At 39.4% G+C, this 22,188-nt stretch overlaps 1 protein-coding gene across 1 annotated transcript in view; it reads right to left on the reverse strand.

The window, feature by feature from the left end:
• Positions 1-22,188, reverse strand: part of htr4 (5-hydroxytryptamine receptor 4) — a gene marked incomplete at its 3' end in the record, with an annotated part of 120,140 nt that overhangs the window by 78,966 nt on the left and 18,986 nt on the right. Inside the window, exon 2 of the mRNA XM_080502130.1 lies at positions 3,187-3,300. Within this exon, the coding sequence (XP_080358256.1) occupies positions 3,187-3,300 (114 nt within the window). The remainder of the gene's footprint in view (positions 1-3,186; positions 3,301-22,188) is intronic.

The following is a 22,188-nucleotide window of genomic DNA, read 5'->3' on the forward strand; positions in this document are numbered from 1 at the left end:
CCAATCAAATCGCACCAAATTGCATTGTATCGCATTGTGTAGAATTGAATTGCCATCAAATTAATATCAAATCGTATCGAATCGGGAACCGTAGCGTATCGTATCGTTCTCCTTTAATCTGGAGTACTTTACAACATCAACTGAATGTGTCCAGTTTTATTGCAATGGGTTATTTTGAATGTTCATTCAGGATATACAAAGTTTTGTTGTTTTTTTGGGGGGGTTCAATAATTTGATGAGCCACACTTGTAAAAATGTAAATGCAGTATGTCTGTCTAAAACCAATTGTTATTGGTTACATACAGTTTTTTTCTTGAGATGAACCTGTATAAAGTAGAATGGGCAGAGCGCCTACCCTCACCAATGCCACATTTGTCACCATGGAAACCAATGGATTACAAGGTTGTTTGATCACCCACATCATGTGTCGTGGTCGTTTGAATTGCTTCATGTTATTACAGTATGACACATTTTACGATTCCCATGTGACCCCCCCGACATTTGACTCCAAACTACTCACCAGGACAATTACGTCACTGCATCATGGCATATCAGAGAATAGGGAATTGAAAACTGAACATTTTGGCGTTGGGTCGACATCAATCAAATTAAAACTGACCGTGTATTGATGAAAATTCCTTTTTGACCTTTTTTTACCTCGACCTTGACCTTTGACCTAATCGCTTTCAATATTTAATTAGACCATCCTTGAATAAAGGCAAATCATCTCTGAAAATATCATGCAATTCGGGTGAGTAATTTTTGCGAAAACAACAACAGACGCTGATCTCATTTGATCTCTTGCTTTCACAGTTTTTTGGGATTTAATATAAAACGGTTAGCGGTTAACGTCCCAAACTCTAATCCCTTGGTCCTTGCATGATGAGAAATCATCCCTGAAAATTTCGTGCAATTTGGGTTAATAATTTCTGCGAAAAGTTGGTAAAAGCCACACATACATACGCGCAGAAGAAAACATAATCTTCTTGGCCCAACTTTCATTGGCGAAGGTAATAAAGTTTAAGAATAAATTAAGGCTCGCCTCATTAACATTTGATAGGAAAAAAGTGGCTGATTGTAAAACTACATTACATTACAAATACATTACATGCATTATGGCTGCAGTAATTTCACTTAATGAGTGGAGCTTCATGTGATTGGAGCTTCTTTCTTATATCTTTTTGCTCAGAGTTCACTTTGTTTTGTACCGTAGTCATTTGAGGGAAATCCACACAGAGCGGAAGTATTTCTGTGTGTGTGCGTGCATCCGTGTGTGTGTGTGTGTGTGTGTGTGTGTGTGTGTGTGTGTGCAGGCCCCTATGGACTGGAGTACAACGATGCAGGGAGAAACTAAGATGGTGTGTCATTGCTCTTCCTCCTCAGGGAGGTGAAACGTTGCAGCAGCAGTGACTTTGTTGCTCTTAAATACACAGCAGCAACTGCACGCTCACACCTAGCATATTAGCGGTGGGAGATAAGGTCTTGAACTGATATCACTGTTGCTTTGGCATACTATTTGTGATGAGGTGAGAAAAAGTGGGGGGAAAAAAAACATGTTTATCATCCAGAAGGATTTAATCTGTTTATGTCCTGCTGTTTTGTTGAACTCAATATACCATGGTCTAATGTATACCATTGTCTGTGCTTACGTGACGACTCAGCGTGGGCTGTTTTAAATTGACCCTCGGGGATAAATAACGTATTTTTGAATTGAATTTTAATGGCAACAATACGATAGTGTTAACTTTAATATCTCTGGGGTTCTCATGTGGCAATTTACGAGGTATTGTCACGAGGAGAATGCATAAAGAGGATGTGCTGTAAGAACTGCCGGACTGTTTAGCAGCCAGAGAAACCAAGGCATGGAGGAGAAAACCCACACATGCAAAGGGAGAATATGCAATTTTCACACCCATCACAATGAAACTACTGTACTGCAATGTGTACTATAAATTACCTCATGATGATGAAATGTGATCTGGATATTCAACATTGCATTGTGTGATGGTCTATCATTAACAAATCTGCATTATTCCAATATGCCTATATACATTTTTGGAGTAAATGATTTACTTTAAACAGCCTCACATTAATATTCCAATTATTTTGTTTTTGTAGTTTTTTTTTTTTTTTTTTAACATTAACACAGTTGACTATAATTGACGCACTTCTGCCTCCATGGACTTCTAGGAATGTACAGCAGCTTCCTGTGTGGAAAGGTCACCGTGAGCTTTCAGGAGATGGGAAGAGACAAAGAGAGAAAGAGAGCGGCTATCAGGGAGACAGTGAGAGGAGAAGGGAAAGACAAAGCAGAAAGGACAGGAGGAGGAGGAGGAGGAGGAAGAGGAGGAAGAGGAGGAAGAGGAGGAGGAAGCTGGATGGGAATAAAAAATGAATCACTGCAGTGACAGAGGCTCCCACATGACCGGGCATCCTCAGAATGACCTGACAGCGACACCCGAGTCACCACTGCCTTTCATTCACTGCCGCAGCTCCTCATCAGACCCACAGGGAAATATCTTCATATATTTACATTGTTATACATGAATTTTGATTGGGTAAAATATGTTCCAATAAAAAAAATATATATATATAATTTTGACTTTGGTTCTGATTTAATTCTACTCCATGAAGTATCAGCATTTTGTTGTTTTTGTGATTTCAGTTCACTTCATTTGACAATTTCAAGGAGATTCAAAGATGCATGTAATCAAAATTGCACAATGAAAAAAACCTTTATGAGCACCAGCAAACTGGAGATTTTCATAAAGATGTTGCATTAAACAAAAGAAAAGAAAGTGGGAGAACAATATTTCGGCAGTTTGCGTAACAAACCTTGACGCTACAATGACTGCTATGAACTCCAACTATCAAAAAAGGATGTTGAATTGAATTACCTTCAAATTATTGCATATTCATGAAATTTAATCCAGTCTAAGACTCAATATTTACTAAAAGATATTTTCTCATATTTATGACTACTGACTGAAAGTGTTTAAACAGTTCAAAACTGAACACAAACACTGTAAGAATGACTTAATGTGTAAATTAACTGAAGTCTGCTTGTATCGCTCTGTCAATGTCAATGCTGTGTCACATGGGAGCAATCAATCGTGCTTTCGTACTTAGCACGTACGTCACATAAAACACATGCAGGCAGATGTAATGAAGTGGAGCTAATCCAACCTGAGTTGTCTGTCCTTGCAAACGGCCACCATGACCAGCAGGTTTCCCAGGATGCTCATCAACATGACCAGAGACAGGAAGCAGATCAGAGCCATCCGCTTTGGCATGCTGTCACTACGGAGACAAAAACCATAGAGCCACATGAAACCAGCGCAGACCTGCAGAGGGAAACAACACTTGCAATACGACCAAACATTATTTGGGTGAAGGCATTCAGTGAAAGTTTTCGACAGGGAAACGCAACATATTCAGCTTCAGTTTGTGAAATGTGATCCAACATCTCACACAGAACGCGATTGTTCTGCCAAAGATAAGGAACATGATGGGGTCAAAAAAGATATCAAGACCTTTGAAAGGTTACAACACCAAAAATATATCATATTAAAACTGGCAGATAAAACAATAACAAGGCAAACATTTTCAGACATGAACTGCATTGTACATTAATATATTAACATTTTGTGCGACCTTTAACACATGCTTGATATTCCAATTTCATGAAGGCACACGCACTAAATGGATATTACGTTTTAATGTGCAGGACTGCCAGATGCAATCGTCAGCACGTGGAAGTCGTAGTTTAACTTCCACTCATATGTCAAGTGTGCATGTGTTTTTATTTTTGGACATTTTTAGCGGATCAGATCCTGAGCTTATAAAAGTTTCTGCGTATTGATGATGCGCCCGTCCAAAGTGGCACACAACAAGCAGGTTGTTTCCTGAGGACACTTTCAATTGAGATCCTCATCAAAAAGTCAGCGGCATCTTTCTGGCAAACAGAAACATGGAGAGGTAATTTTTGTTCAGGCCCAGGCTGGGAAGATTCAAGAAGGGCAGCTGCATAGCGCTCATTCATAATCCACTGAGGGGTAATGTGATATATTTCATGGTATGGAACTGCAGCCGTGGCAGTTTTGCTCCTATACATAACCTTGGCCAGGCGTCAAGAAAATGTCTCAAGGTACTGCAAAGTAGCCGGCATGAATCAAAAGCTCTCAGCGTGAGTCGTGTTGCTTTAGGAGCGCTTTGAAAATGACTCGTCTAATCTCAGATTTGTTTGACATTGGTAATGCATTATAGTAATCCCCCTGAGGTCTCCGGCCTCTTGCACTCTGAAAAGCTTGACAGGAGCGATGGGGGGGGGTCAGAACGACACAAGTACCACACAGGAGAGAGGGAGCTGCTGTTCAAGAAGTTGAGACGGGAGAAAAAGTTTAGAGAGCAATTTGTGTTTCCTCACAAACTGTAATATGGTAATACAGAGATTTACGTTGGGATTCACGCTGCATGCCTTATCCCCGTCTGCCAAATGATTCTACTCTCGACGTCTGCGGTTCAAAGACGAAGTGATAGTGTGCAAATGAGTCTTGTTCTTTGATCAGTGGTGCCGACGCACTAATCAGATCAAATGGGAACACCGACAGTTCTCGACAGAAGCATCATTACCGGGGAAAAAGCAAGGAAAGGGCTCACAGTAATGCAGTGCTAATCTTCTTTCATCTTGAATTTGTCTGCAACACAGTCCAACCTCTTCCCCTACAAGAGACACTGATGCGTCTGTTGTTGTAGAAGAAACCACCTTTCAACACGGCTGCAGCTTTTGACACGCCACATGCAAACGCAGTCGTTCAGTCCAAAGCGCCGGCTAATTTTGGGCTCGACAATGAATTAATCAGATGCAGAAGCTCAAGCTTTTTCTCCGAGCTTTTCAAAACACACGCTTACTGAGCATTAGCTTGGCTGTCAGCTTCAGATTGTATGCCGCCGACATCGGCCTCCTAAATTTAAGGGAACAATTAAGCTCAGCTGTCCAGTGTAAATGATTTAGTGTGATTTGTTAAGCTCTTAGTTCTTACTCAGCAGGGGCGGGCTCCACTGTTTTCCTGGAATAAAGCCACAGGACGCCGTCCCTGGCTGAGCTTGGAGGATTCAGAACTGTTGGCTTTTCTTGTACATTTCTTGTACATTTCTTGCACATCGTCATTTTGCAGACTGACAAAACTGCAGCCATATCACTGCTTGTCCAAACCTTGTGTCCTCCTGAATTACAAAACAGTGTTGCCACAGTTACCTTAATGAAGTAATCTGATTACTGATTAGTAGTTACTCCTTTAAAAAGTAACTTAATTACTTGACTGGTAACTGGTTTTTTAAAGTGAGTAAGACTACAAGTAACTTTCAGCAGCTGCCGACAACATCAACCTTCACCGCAACATAAAAATGACCAAAAACTCAGTTCTGATCCCTTCCTGACCTCCTGCTGATACATATCCTAACCTTTGACCTTCATTCTTTGTTGTTTTTATATCTGACTCATGGTTTTGTTATTAGAATTTTACTCTTGCTGGTATTTATTTATGGCAGTGAATGTGGCTCAAAAATCTATTTAAACTGTATTAACAGAAATGCTTTTTCATTTTCAGATTAAACTGCATTTTTTGACTCATAAATACAAATTAATGATCAATCATCCAAACTGCAGTTTCATTTTTTTTAAACAAGGCTGCTTATTCTGTGACTTAATTAAAATGAAAAAGAAAATGACATTGAACTTTTAATTTTCAAAAGATGCCCCAGCAAATAGTGACCAAAATTAATTTTGAAATGTCAAATTTGAAAATTAAAATACATTAGCAGAAATGCTTTTCCATTTTAAGGTTCTGGCTGCATAGTTTGACTGATAAATATAAGTATTAATGCATCATCCAAACTGCCTTTTCATTTTCTTATTCAGGCTGCACATTTTGTAACAGAACTCAAAAGAAAACCTATAGAGGGAATTGTTTTTTCGCTTTCATGTCCGCCGTGCAAAAAAGGGCTGAAAAATTCAATTTGACTTCACTTTTCCAAACTGCGCAGGAGAGTGACGTCAGCAGACGTCCTCCTTCCTCCGACTGCCTCGGATCTGAACGGTGAAACCAGGAGTGAGAAAACAACGTGGCAGAGGCAGATTGTCAGATTCTCTTATAGCGAGGGAAGCGTGCTTGTTCAGTGATCTGCTCACGTACTGGGAGGTGTTTTTTGTCATACTAATGCTGTTTAAATGTTTCTCTTTTCCTTTCTTTTTTCTTTATATTTGCGTCTTCGAAATAAAGTTTCATTCATTCATTCATTGATGACGTATATTATATCCTATTGTTTTCAAAACCTTAAACTCAGTGTTATTTCAATGGGGTTGCTTGGTGTATGGACGGCCGTGCTGTTGATGTCGGGCCCGTTTAACTGTTTTCAAGTGAACAACTGTTTGTTAATAGGGGTAAACGCAACTTTTCAGAATTGCTCTGACTCCTTAATAACTGATAAAAAAAATGTCTGTTGTCTGAAACACTGCCACTATGCAAAGGCACCGCAGCCCCACTGGATTCTTCTTCATACGAGTGAGTAGATTTACAATAACAACTTGGAACTTGGTCATTTTAACTTACAGAGAGGTCAGAGGAAGGAGGGAAATGAAACATAAATGTTGTTACCCTGCTGACATCAGATACACATGAACTTTGACCTGCAGCTAAGCTGAACTTCTGGTGGGTAATCAGCGAGCAGCTGCTTCTGTCTCTGTCTGTAAATGAAGCGTTTACAGATGGATGAAGGGGGAAGGATACCTACACCAGAGAAGTCTGAAAGTTTCAACCACAAAGACATAATATATGTTATTATTTTCACTTCCTTTAAAGATATAACTTTCGAGTCTTGAGGTCATGTGGAATAAAACAGTTGAAAAACAGGTTTCACAGGTCTCTCAGATAGTGGAAGAAATATGCCAATTCAATCATTTTGTGTGACTTCAAATATTCCCTCCATCATTACCCTTACAGCCACTCGGGACTGCCTTATTGGAAGGGCGCAGTATCATGTAGCTGCACTAAATGCCACTGATTGGCTTTAAAAAGCAGGAAGTATTTTCCGATGGATGACTGACAGACACAAGACGTGGTGGTCCAGACCAAAGTTGTAGTTGAGTGGAGGATGCCTTACAGAAGCAGAACATTGTCCATCAAGACATCAGTGACATTCTTCAAGAACTGTTGTGTCAAGACGCAGACAACTGATTGTACAGACAATGCTACGGAGCTGGATCCAGGTCAAGAGATTTGTTCACATTACTGTTACATTCAGTAACATTCAGTTAAAAAAATAAATAAATTTCAAAAGCATTTTTTTTTTCAAATGAACAAACCTTTTGACCTGGAACTAGCTCCATGCAATACCCTAACTATGGAGAAATGTACAATAACAGTGGGTTCATGAGTAAATATGAAGTGGGAATGGTTTTGTGGGAAAATGTGAAAATTCCATTATGGGACATCCAAACCAGGAGATTTCAAAGATCTGACGAGATGTTCTCAACTCTATATGAACTAAATATGAACCTTTCAAACCTGAAAAGTTCAAATTCCCGCTCTCTTACGGCACTATTAGACCCAATACGTCCAGTCCCATCTGCAAAATGGCCCAAGGTTTGGCGACTGCTGTGTAGACAGACTTTAAAACGAATATCCACCCATCCTGTGACGTACTGGTGGCCTGTCCAGGATGTAGGCTGCCTTCAACCAAAGCTGGGATTTACTCCAGCCTCCGTGACCTTGAACTAAACCAGTATAGAAGATGGATGGATGGGTGGTTTTGATAAGTTACTGTTCATGATCTGCATCAGTCTATTTTAGGTATTTGCATGATTTCTCTGAAAAAGCTTAATCCACGTTCCATCCGCTTCATGGCCACGGGGCACAAGAGGAATGTGTGAGTATGAGCAAAAGAAAGATGCATCTTGGACACGTCACAGAGAGACACTTGTATTTAAAACCATATGAAGTTTTAGACTCACCAATCAGAGTAAAATGCAATTAGGTGAGAAAACCCATGGATACATAAGGAGAACATGTGAACTCTGCAAAGAAAATATATCAAACACAATCTGGATTTGAACTACAGGCCAATCACAGAGAATTACGAGTGTGTCTGTTTTGGTTGTGTAGCAGTTACTAAGTTACTGTTTGATTGGTTAAAATATCTTTGGTTTATCGGCAGTGCTGTGTTCACTTTGGTATTTAAATTTGAGCATGTTCAAAATAAAAAGTCGAATGGAAAGAAATAACCTCAGTTACTTAAGTTTGCATTTGTATTTGACTCTTTTCTATAAGCTATTTAGTGTGTTGGTATATTTAAATCCTGTTAAAATGACTGTCCAATAAAATTTGGCATTTTGGCTTAGTTGCACTATTCAGAAGCTTGCAAATTAAACCCTAAAATCAATGTAAAAAAAGTATTGTGATAAAATCATGATGTGATATTTTTGCCATATTGCCCATTCCTAATTTAAATGGAAGATAATGCTAGATGTTAGGTCTCTACAAAATGATGCCACCAAATGATACCAGAGATCCAACCAGTTAGGAAAACATGAAGAAGCCAAAGAAATAGGCTCTGCAAAGGGTTGATGTACGTCCACAAGCATGAGCTGCATGCAGGAGTAGAAAAATAAACCTGCCACCTCCCAAACTAAAAACTAAAAACAGAGCAATTGTATTGCACGGACCATGTGCCCAAATTTTAATTTTCATTCATAATATGGGGTTGGCCCATGACAAGCCAGCCGAAGACAGCCAGGAGGCTGCTTGTGCTTGTGGCCTGCAGGCTGGACAATAGCCAGGTCTAATTCAATTCCCCCATCCAACATGTTTGCATGTTCTCTTTCTTTCTCCTCATCCAAGCATGTTTCCACTTTGATACTTAAATCAAACCCTGTGTCTGTGTAAACAGCTTATAAACAGTGAAGGGCTCCAACTTTACATTATTCCTTATTTTTTCAAAAGAAAAAAAAAAAACTGTTTGGTCAGCTCTCAAGGCCTCCGTGGGAATCCCTAATTGGTAACAATGGCTGTCTGAACACTGGCGTTCTCTCTCAGCAGGGAAAGACAAGTGTGCCATTATGCGGACTGGCACCAGAGGCGATGGGCACCGCTCAAAATGGTATCAAATGCTGCTTATCGGCAACACAAACACAGAAAAAATGTGTCAGAGTGGCTGGACTGGGTCGCCAGATATTCTCCTGCTGGCTGAGACCACAAGAGGGTGGAAGCCCAGGCCAAAAACGAAAAAGAAGAGGGAAAATTATTATGCCTGAAAGCTCTGGAGTAATACCAAAGACTGAAAGCAGGTGGTTCACTCAGCTGGAAAAAATTGACAAACGAAATAAATCAGGGCCTTAGAGCGAGTGGCCTTGATGACATTTTTCTATCAAGTGGGAGAAAAACAAAAAATGTTCTCCTGCTTGCACAACATTAGTTTTTCCATATTAGGTCTGGGTTCGATATGTTCTACTCAAAACTTTACTTTTCTGACCAACAGAAACCTCTGCTGACTTTGATCAAGACAGGAAAAATATACTACTCCAGACACCACTGTGGCAACCTGACCCCCAGATGTGATCTTTTTTTAAAATAAACCTAACAAAAACCTTTTCAGGGTCCTGGAGCCAAAGTATGAACCTTTTTCTTTGAGCTTTTAGGTTTGAAAAGTGTGTTTGAACACCTCTGAGATGGTCAATCAAGGCTTGACACGGTGCTTTAGTCACACTGGGGGTTGCCACCTGTAAATAATTGCGCCGTGATTAGCCCTTCTATGTGAACAGTGTTTTCAGTCTCTAAAGATTATTTTCCTTGCTGCGACAGGAGATTTTGTTTTGGAGCACATGGAGGTGGCAGCTGCTGCTGAGTTTTGCTTCTGAATGGAAGGTTTCTGTTTTTAGCTGGCAGGTCAGACCAGCGTTTTGTTCCAGATAGCTTTTGTTATCTTAACTTAACCTCTGAAAGAAGGTTTATGCCGTGAAGTAGAGTGGCAGGAAGGAATGGAACACGATCCGATATGAAAGTGTTGGTTGCCCAAGATCTTAAGATAGAGCGTTTAAGTGCATGTGACTGCTCCAACAACTTCGGCCAGTTGAGGCTCTCACAGTTTGCACTGTAATATAAATGATAAGTGACAGATGGTCTAATGCAGGAGTCCTCAGTTAGTTCCCCCCCAGGGCTAAAATATGACCAGCATGACAAACCAAGGGCCAGAACACTGGCGGATTTCTTGCACCATGGCAGTAAAAGTTGTTTTAATGGAGATGCTTTAGCTGATGTTCCCATTACTACTATCATTATTGTTGCTATTATCATGATTATTATGAATAATAGTAGTCAATGTGGTTGTAGTCATAATTTAAGCCTGGGATTTTCAAAACTTGTGTGGAGGGTCACATTAAAAAGCCTTATTCTCCAAAAGTAAGTGCAAAAAGCAGCCATGTAATTATTCACCAGCCCACTGAGAGAAACAAAGACAGAAATACTGGGAGAGATTTACAATTGGTGACTTTTTAAATACCACAATTGTTGTTTAAGTGCTAAACTTGTTTCTTTTCATTTAAATATTTATTGTTTTTAATTGTGGTCTTTTGTATTTGAAGTATACAAACTGCTCTATAAATGAACTTATTAGAACTATGGTTGTAATTTTTGTTATAATACATCAGTTAGAGAAAAACAAAAATGAATGAATCCACTCACCAATCAGTGAGTGATAACAAGCGATGATGTTGTGTTCTCTTGTGCCAATGCCGACATATCGTCATATAGACACGGAGTGCTTATATGACGTTCTACTTTCTGTTTTGCGGCTGTGGGATTTTGGAGGGTCGTTAGCATTAAAGTTGGTGGCATCCAGAAAGTTGAAGTGCCGCTTCAGATGACAAACTTTGCTGACAACTCCGCTCTGCGTGAAGATCAAGTACAGGCCGGTAATATAAAACTAAAATGTTCAGTCCAGTCGGAGTTGAACTGACACTTCTCCTGGTCGACTTTGCGCTTTTTCACGCTGCGGGTCATGTTGTTTCTTTGTTTAATTTTGATTTACTGACTTTCTGCTAGATGACGGCTGGTTTCACGGGTAGTTAAATGGAAATCTATGGGCATGGACGTTCGAGCAAAGCACGCATTGATGTAATTATGTCAGATGCAACTACAGTGTGGTATGAGGATTAGAAAAGTAGAGCAGTGCATTATTTTCCCAACAAATCACACTTTATTTCACATTGATGTGCAGCTCATGTCGGCGCGGCCAGACAGTTGGCTCCCGCAGGCCAGAGGACCCCGGGTCTAATGTAACAGGGGGAAAAAAACATTATTACTTTATAGTTTCCTGACTGTGGCCATAAACTGCCAATACAAAAACAAAATAAATTAGCTTGAAAATAAAGAACAGCAAGACCGACATATTTCACTAGATGTTGCCACATAATAATATTGTTCTATTTCAACAAGGGTTCATAAAATCCAGCTGACATTATTGACCACATCTTATTTGAATCTGCAGCTCCTTATTACTGTATGATTTGTAAAGGAATGAGAGTCGTGGAGGTGGATGTGAATGTAAAGCGTCTGACTTTATGAAGGTTTCCTTTTCCACCATCGAAACAATATTATCATCTGTTTTTATTCACCAGGAGTCTTATATGAACCCAGCTTATATTGTGTTTGCCACGCAGACAGGCTGCAGATTCTATCACCTCGATGCCATCATATAAATCCAAAGTTTCCCTTCATCATCATGCATACCCCACAACCCAACTGATGTCAACAAGTATGGTGATTATAACTGATGCAAATGATGCAACTATCATGATGTTATCTGACACAAATACTATTAATGGTAAATATGATGACGGTAACCTCAAGTCAATGGTAATCAAATGAACCGGTTGTTCAAAGCACATTTGACCAATAATAAGGCTGATGTCACAAAGCAGTGCAAAGTTGACTCAATATGGAAAAAATTTACAAAAAAACCCAAACACCTTTAATGTTTAACTACATCTGTATGAACTTCTTAATAACACTGCACGGACTCGCGTAACCAAAAGGAAACATGAGTAAGTTTCACAAACCTGGCTTCATCTGACATTCAGCAGAAACAAATCTTATATTTGTGGTTGAGGTGCTGCTTAATACAAACATTGTTTCTTCAATTGCTTGCATGACTAAATCAAACTTATTTAATAAAGCCTGCACTCTTGAGCTTGTCGCTTCGACTGTGTCACAGTTAAACCCTCGTTTACACAACAACGCTTCAAGTAAAAATGCATAGATTTGCTTTTTCCTTTTATAAAGGTTTTGTGTTTTCACAGGAATGTATTGCAAACGATGTCAATATACAGGAACAAGGGAGAAACGCTGAAAATAGCTTAGTTTTCATGTAGGGCCACTAGTGGCTGCTGTTATTTATTTTTGTAATGAAACCACACATTAACAATGGGAGTACACACACATTTATATAGACAGAATACACATTTGGATTGTTATGATGAGTTACTCTCAACTCAAAAAGTTGTATTTTAAAGTGGCGCTTAGCATAATTTTTATGTAAACGGACACACGAAACACCTTGACAGTTATGAAAAAGTTGTCGTGTGAACAGTGCCACAATCTATATACGTCAATGCAGTTCAGAACAGATGTATTGTTTGATATGAAACAAGTCAAGCTAACAAAAAAGATAATAACAGAAACACCCCATGTAGAACCCAACCAATGCATTTATGATTTATGCTTGAGACTTTGCATGGTACAGTGATGAAAATGCATGAAATGCTACCTTTTTTTGGATGTTAGTTACACAAGAAAATTAAGAGTTCCTGAATAAACGTTTTCATATTCTGAGCTTTTGAATTTATCACAATATTATTTAAATGATCTACTTTTAAATAAAAAATGGATATATAAATAGAATATATATAATAAACTTGCTGCTGATATTGGTGATTCTGACATTATTGGAGAAATATCACATTCAAACTGAAGGACAGCCAGAGGGCTCAAGGAATATTTTTTCTATAAGGAGAGGAACATCCCGATACTTGATAAGCTTTGAGAGGCAACCAAGCGGCGCTTTTCTTGACTGTTCTCTGGCCAAAATGGTCCCACGCTTTAGATATTATCAGGTGCATTGAGCTGTATGACTAAAGCTGCTGCTCAAGGCAGCAACACAAATTGCATATGTTCACAGGGTTCAAGGGGATCAGAGTAAAAAGTCAGCATTATTGTTGCCTTAAGGCTGTGCAGACATTTAAAAAAAAAAACATTAGGAACACATCAACAACCGCCATTCTATGCAGACCCCTGTATTGGGGGAGATTGGGATGACTCGTGCGTCAGACAACACTAATAAAAAATGACATTACTTGCTGAATACTTCTTTTGGAATAATAATTACACCCTTACTCAAATACACAAAAATATAGGAAAAACTGGGACTATTCAAAAGACTCAGATCTGTCTCTAGAAAAAGAGAGAAGGGGAAAACACCACCTGCATTTGATGAACTGCAGAATACATTAAAGAAGCAATCATAATCATAAACAGTGTGCCACTGCAATCACTCAGTCTCACACAAAAACTCTCAAAATTCACAAAAACATGCATGAGCAGATTTATTTTCTCTGCCAATCAAAACCTATTCACACTCTCTTGGATCTTAGTCCTGATGAAGCAGCATCACCCTTCCTTGTTAATGACATTGCGCTTTTCGTCTATCAAATTCAGCACATCAACAACAGCTTTATTTTCCCTCCAGTGCATCTACTCTTCAAATGCCACATTTTGACAAAACTATATGCATCTTTTTAAAAGCCAGACAAATATCTATGACAAATTAACCTCCTTCTGGTTAAATTCAAGACTGGAAAGTACAGGCAGCTAGATGAATGGCAAGTAATTGGAATTTCAGCAGCCTAGAATAAATGAAGGAATGAATAAATAGATTAGACGGACAAAGTTAGACAAACATATTTTGCACGATATTCAAGTGTTAAACTTGTGTTTTCACTGGTAGCCATACAAACTCTGCGTACCTTATTATATTTAAGCTACATGTTGGACAGTTCAGTATATGCCATCAGTATTCATCATATAAGAGATGACTGGCAGGAACTTTCATTCCTCCATCACATATCTGGATGAATGTGCTACTTGATAAGATGTTCTTGAATTCTTGATTCATGTTTTGAAATCAGATAGGCAGTAAAAGATAAAAAGTCTGAAAATATACATGAAACATTTAATCCATTCTTAATTTAAGGCTGAGAAAATACACAACACCACCACTGTAAATTTATAGAGGGCTGTCGAATAAATAGAAATTTAGGTGGTGTCGACCAAATAAATACAACTCAAAACAATCAGTTTATTTTCAGTTCAAAATCTCAAACTGCTGGATGTCGAATTGTTAGCCATAGCAATACGAACTGTACCCCTGCTTATCAATAGTCAGATTTGTTTTATTCATTTTCTGGAGGGAAAATTGTGATTGTGAAATTATGTCATGAAAATAAAAACAAGTAGACATTAGTCAAGTCATGTCAAGTCACTTTTATCTATATGGCACTTTAAAACAGCTGTGGCTGAACTCAAAGTGCTTCACATAAAAATGTAAATAGACCAGTAAAAACAGCAAAATATAGTAAAAACAAGGAATAAAAATGTGTCTTAAGATGAGTTTTAAAAGTGGACAGTGAGGGGGATTGTCTGACGGGCAGAGGAGTTCATTACACAACAGAGGAGCCACAACAGAAAAGGCCCTATCCCCTCTCAGGGGTGGAGCAGCTCAGAGAGGTAAGGTGGGGCGAGAGTATTCAGGGATTTAAAAACAAATAAAAGAATCTTAAAATGAATTCTAAAATGCACAGGCAGCCAGTAGAGAAGAGCCAGAATGGCGTTATGTGCTCCCTCTTCTCGTTCTATAAACTATGACCATAGACACAATGATATTAAACCTTTTTCATGAGTTCCATAGTTCAAAGTTGTAGTTAAAATGAACAGCTACTACAAACACGTCATTATTGTTCAGAGGAGGAGCAGAACGGTGTGTCAACATATGTGCCAAAATTAATGAGGCAGAACGAAAGGTCAATTAAGCCTGAATCTAAGGCCATTCATTATCACTCATTAACCCATTCAGACCTGATATAACATTCATGATTGCTTCATCAACCACAATCGTCCTGATGCAGATTTGCTTGCAACCCCGTCATATCTTACCATGAGGGGAGTCTCTGTTGTGTTACTTCCGGTCTCAATGATTAAAATAGTGAAAATATGATCTGACGATTAGTTGCAGGAAACAAACAAAAAAGTATCTTACTCTCTTCTTCATCTCTTTTGTGCACTTCATATTATTCTTGAAGGTTGACCCCACGCAACCTTGAACAAACTCCCTCAACACTCTCTACACCTATTCAAACACTTTCTCAATACAGACACATTCCACCTCGCCTCCACTGACATCCATCACTCTCCCTCAGCAGGTTCTGTTGCTTCTGCTCTACCCTCACCACAGATTACCAGATCATCTGCAAACATCAAGACTCGATGGAGCCTCCCTGCTCTTGTCCTGTTCCTGTCCATCACCATTTAAAATGAAAGGAAATGTTTTAATGTTTTAATGTTTTCCGGTGATGATGCCAGACTGTAATTATTGTGATTTCTGAATGGGACGGCTAATGATGTGCAGCCAATCAGATAAACAGAGGAGGACATCAAATACACACCAGGAAGGATTATGATGCAGGAACATGGAATCTGGCTCGTTACAAAGTCATTGGGAGACTTGTTTTATTGAACGATAATGTGACCTCGAAATAAGTAGGGGGGAAAAGTGTGAAGAATGTTCCAGTAAAGTAACAACCTCTCTGAGTTGCTTGTAAGATGCTTTTTTCCACATGTAGTTACAGCCAAGCCGAAGCCCGGAGTGAGGATTAGCACTGCATGACTGTTTTCTTCTGGACTCAGCCGCTGATTTGAGGATGTCAGCACCAACTCAGTGAAATTACTTTTTTTTTTTGGGGGGGGGGCACGTTTAGTGGTTGGTTAAGAACAAATCCCTAAAAAAAAAGATGATGTCGGAGGAATTAAGGAGTATTGTGATTATTCTGACTCTGGGTCAAACTGATAGTTACAAGCTATTGTCTTTGTGGACGAGGGATGGTTCCCCTTGTGATTTCTGTCTGATTTGTAAAACACTTTAAAACAAAGGGAGGAACATGTTCCTTATATTTGACCGCCTCAGGAACCCATAACACTCTTACAATTATCAAGTCTTTTTTCCTCAGACAAAATGAGCTGAAAAAGCCTTTGATTCTGAAATGTCAGACATTTTCAAGAATCCTTCAGAGGGATGTGGCACGCTTGACATGGCAACGATATTGGGCCGGGATCACAGGACTATCAAATGTTTTATTACAAAAAGTCAGCAGGGTGAAAAGGAATGCCTTGAGAAAAAGAGTGAAGCAAATTGCCAAAGATTTGCGAAAAATGAGGTGTGAAGCTGCAAAGAAGCAGTTTCCCCCCCAGTGCAGGCGAGTTCCAGGACTGTAAAGTACCTGAAGTGCGAGATGTTCGGTATTTAGAGAACCGGTCAAAGTACCTCCACAATGCTAATGTATTGGTATTGGACGCAGTATTAGTAAATTACTATTGATGTTCATTTAGTAGGAAGAGGAATGTTTGGTGTGTTAACACACCACTATACTTGACTGTTAATAATACAGAGACACAGACAAGAGCTGGAGGAATACATTTTTTAATTAGACTTTTTGAATCAGTATAATTAATCATTGGATTCAAATGTATTTTAGTTAAATTACCATGAACACAAAAGCAACAACTGGCAATTAGATGCTTAACTTAGTCTAAACAAAACGCTGCAAAACCCAAAGGAAACACACAACAGCAATACTTAATATTTAATGTGTTAAATCCTCATCACACATCCTTGCTGGGTTAAATTAATTGAGCTCCAATTAACCTGTGTGTTTCATTCCACTGTGATAAAAAAATTTTCCACTTTTACCCCCATTTCCTGCTCATTGATTCAGAGGAATAATCTCTTATGTTCTGTGAATGCTGCTCACCAAAAGGTAAAAGGTTACAAGCTGCCTAAATAACCTTTAATTACCAAATATAAATCTGCATCACGCGCTCAACCCTCCAGCGCTAATTTGTTTAATTTTTCTCCCGAGCGTGAAGACAGAAAGAGCTGAGACACAGGCAGGAAACAAGCAGCAGTGTTCTTTCTTTTTTTTTTTTTTCAAATATCCACTCAACTGACTAACTCCTCATGTGATCCAAACTCGTTCAAAAACTAGTGAGAGAACAGTGTGAAACATCGCACAGCCGCTGATGCTAATTTGCAATAAGAAGCACTGCAAGTGATGTGGAGCTAATTGTCTCCATAACAATCTCCCTGAAGGCACGAGGCGTGATTTTGGCAGATGCCCCCCCACCCACACACTTTCTCTCTCTCTCTCTCTCGCTCTCTCTCTCTCTTTCTCTCTCTCTCTAGAAAAAAGGCGTCGGGCCACTCGGCATGAGCTCCATTTCATCCAATTACTATATGTCAGTTTTCTCTGGTTGTACATCCATTTCCCCTCCAATTATCAGTCTTTCATTGGCTGCATCCTAATGCCGGCTTTGCCTTCACATGGAAGCAGGGCAAATCTGAAAATATGCTGCTCACCAAAATCTGGGTCTCCTGAAGTTTCAATACTGAACTTGCCACACCACCACATGCTCACCTCCACCTCCCAGGCTGTGAGACACATTATAGAGCATGAGGATCCACACAGAAGAATGATGCATGTGATTGATCTCCTCCGACTGCACAACTTTGGAAAATGACAAAGTCTCTCTCCGGCGACTTCCTTTTTTCAGGATAGTGTTTAGCACAATGCATAACGGAACAATGAAATGCCACTACTTTTGACAGTAACCTACCAGTAAACAATTGCTTGTGCTGCTTCACAGCTGCTGTCTCCATCTATATTCTAAGCTTAACCATTAGGTTGTCAGCTTAATGGTTGCAATTTCAATGAACTCTTGTTAACTAGAGGAGGAGTGCCTGAGTAATCCTAAAGTAACTCAGTCCTGCAACCAACAAGTAAAAGTCCTAATAGTACGATTAACCTATACTTATATTAGATGTGATTCATTAGTAACAGCAGCAATAAGGTAACAATGTTATCGGGTAAAATATCGTTTTTTGTCTTTAAAGAAGTGCTCAAATTAAAAATGGCATCTACAGGGCTTTGGCTGAACTTACAACATTAATCCAGTTACCTGCATGTGATTGAGAAAAGCAAGCGACGGGGAAACTAGTGATACAAGTGTTGCATTTCAGAGGAATGGCCACTTTTTCATTTTCAGCATTCAATAAAGGATGAAGGGGCCTATCCACACAAAAATACTGAAAATACAGTAGTGCTGAACCAAGCCTGCAGTGGCGCTGTAACACTACCACATAAATACACACAAAAGAAATATGCAATATGCCCTTCATTGATCTTGTACTGCATTATCCAATTCACCAGCTGACTATGGCTCCAAGCGTAAGGTGAGTTGAAGACTTTATTGTAAAAGCCCCGACAGCTCAGTTTTCTCTACAGCTCAAACACATCCCTGTAATCCACCATTGTTGTTTTACGTGTTGGTACATTAGTGCATGCAGGTTAAGGGAGAGGCCTTTGAAGATAAAATGAACCCGACTCCATCTGCATGGAGTCTTATTTAGTTATTACAATGTAAATAACATTTACATTGTTAATGTCGCGCGGCGACCGTGGCTCAGGTGGTAGAGTGGTCGTCTTCGGAGTGAGAGGTCGGAGGTTCAATCCCAGTCTACACCGGTCTATGTGTCGAAGTGTCCTTGGGCAAGACAGTGAACCCTAAATTGCTCCCAGTGGTCGACTAGCGCCTTTGCATGGCAGCTCTGTCCCATTGGTGTGTGAATGGGTGAATGAGCTGATATGTAAAGCGCTTTGGGACTACCTCAGTGTGGCTAGAAGGCGCTAGAAGTTTCTCTACCAGAAAAAAATCTTTAAAATATACTTCCCTTGAAAAGTCTCACTTCTGCAACAAGAATAAACCAACAAACCAAAACAAGACCATTTCCACTCATTTCTATTCATTCACAACCCGCAGTTTCCCAAATCTATCACATCAAAGTCTATATGTTAACAAACAAATCAGAATGTGTATCCATCAAACTGGTGATGTTTCACTAACTGACGTCATCTTGGGAAACCTGCTGCAAAGATGGTGCCATGGCAATACGTGTTTGTTCACATTTTAAAAGCCGGAAAATGTGTGTGTGTGTCTCTGTGTTTTTTAACACGGGTCCCAGTGTGGGGAAATTATAAAACCCCCGGCTTGGCTGTGAGTTGTGGATGGCAAAGACGATCATCTGTGAAAAAACGATGATGTCATCAATACCACCCCCGCCATGGAGGTCCATGATGTCATCAAATAACCACAACAATCAGGGACTACAAGCTCCAGTAGAGCTGCGGAAGCTACATGATGCTAGCAGCAGGAGGAGCCGGGCCATAGACCTATAGAACTCAGAGTTATATAGTGGTTTATGAGCATGAGTCTATTTCTAGATTTCTACGTGCTCCGTCTTCTTCTGCGTGTTTGGTGTGTTTGGTGAGTCACAGTGCCCCTAAAGGCCTGGCATGTGTACTACACGCCCTGAAGCCTCGTGTTGAGCCGTGTTCATAGTGACATGTGGACAGAATTTTTTTTGAGAATTCCAGGGAGAAAAAAGATTATTTTGGTTCGTGTGGATGTGGCCTGAGTGTAATGAGGAATTTCCTTCTGAAAGGTTTTGACAACATATGAGAGATGGACATCGACAGCTAAAACTGTCTCCTAAAGTTTACATTTTCCCATATGGGAAGACCCTAACCCTAACCCAACATTTTTTTTTTAACAAAATTAATAAAGATATTATTGATTATGCTAATTATGAGCACATCAATGCTTCAACATCATCAACATAAAATGGAAGGACAAAAAAAAGCTGCCAGTGTATTATATTTAACGCTCATCTGTCTCCTGGTGGGTCTGTTTATATGTTTGGGATTCTGGGAGATGGTCTGTGCGTTGGAGTAGAGTCTCATGCCGGGAGGTGGAAGCCTCTTAAACCTCTCAGGGTTTGAGGAAAATGCATTATTGAGTGTGTCTGCTACGACTGAAGGGATACCTGTACATGAATCACTGAATTTGGAAAGGTAACTGAAAGAGTCACTCACTGAGAAGATTAATAACGGAGCGACCAAAATAGAAAGACTAGCAGACTGAGAGTAAAGAGAGAAACCATAAAAAATAAAGTGGTTGACACAATCTGACCGAGACAGATGGTGAGGAGACTGAACAAATAGAGATGATGGAGGAGGAGGAGGGGGCAGAACGGTATCCGCAAACTTTGCCCAAATCTCACCTTGGTACGACTGACCCACATTAATCCATCATGAAGTGTCATTTCATTCACCAAGACCTGGCAACACTTTAAACTTCACTGCAGGCCAGACGAATCAGGGTCAGACTAATGTGATAAATGGCTTTCTCCAAAATGTTGACCTGAGCCCATTTCCTAAAATGGTTATTAAAGAACTTTGGACCTCATATCGCAATTTGATCACCAATTTTAAATCTCACTGAGGAGAACTGAAGGATGGCAAAAAAAGCAAAAATGTTCTCTCTCTCTCTCTCTCTCTCCACACACACACACACACACATACACACACACACACACACACATATATATATATATATATACATATATAAAAAAAATCTCTTACATATATTTATATGTATAGAAATTAACTAATTAATTGTATTGTTGTTCTTCTGAAGAACGTAGGAAACCACAAAATTAATGTCGACTCAACGCACGTGTCTATATTTAAGTTGAAAAGACTATTTTTATGACGTCCTTTTAGCTTTGCATGAATGCCGTTTCTCTCCAAGATCAGCAAAATAATAAAAACATGAATTAATTAATTAATAAACATCTAACATAATTCTGTGTTTTGTTCGAGTGCAGGTCCACCACTTTGAGAATTTGAATATTTCTAGAAACAAAGATGTGAACTTGAATGAATAAAGTGGCAATAATATACTGTAACACACACACACACACACACACACACACACACACACACACACACACACACACACACACACACACACACACACACACACACACACACACACACACACACACACACACACACACACACACACACACACACACTATACAAGAGAGCCAGGGAAAGAGAGAAAGAGGTGGATTAATATTTTACCTGTATTTCCTCCATCTTTAGCAGTTTTGGTGGCTATAGGTCAGCCATATCTATCTATCTATCTATATAAATATATATAGATATAGATATATATAAAGACGAAGATGGTGAGCTTCAGTGACTTAGTGAGCCCACATGTGAAAAACGATCACTAGAATTGAACAAGATTTCTATAGTTTCACATGGGAATTAGGTTGATTTGATCAGCCATAAGTTGATTCATCTATTGTGCTCACTTCATTCAAGTCCCATAACCAATACACCGCAGAGAAAAGCAATGACTGCTACAGGAAATTTCTCAATTAATTGAATTATAAACAAAGCATTCTCAAACCCACAGAGGATTAACTGCTGGTAAATTAGTGTGATTTTTTTTTTTTGAAGATTGTGGGAGGAAGCGAAAGTCCTCAGAGAAAACCCAAGCAGAAGCGAGTTGATGGCAATCTGATCCACAAATCTGTCATCAGGACCAAATCTCTATATCTGAAAGATTCACCATAAAATAAATTCAATAAGCAATTGTACTACTACTTTTTAATCATTACATACATTCATTACCCAATAAATGCCAAGTTTATAAATACACCACTTTCTTTCTGTCTGTGCAGGTGATCACCAGCCAGTGTCCTCTCTGTTGCTTGGTTACCCGTTTTCTTTACTAACAGGCAGCTGGTTGAGATACTGCAGTGAACCGTCTGCATGTGGCTGACGACAAGACAAAGTGGCTTTGCTTCACCCACCGAGGACCCGTCGTGCAAGCAAGTCTGCAAAAGTAATGAAAAGGTGGTGTGGGTTTCATTTGGACGTTGTTTTTGTGCACAGACTTG

This window comes from Blennius ocellaris (genome assembly GCF_963422515.1).
Source record: "Blennius ocellaris genome assembly, chromosome: 9".
NCBI lineage: Eukaryota > Metazoa > Chordata > Actinopteri > Blenniiformes > Blenniidae > Blennius > Blennius ocellaris.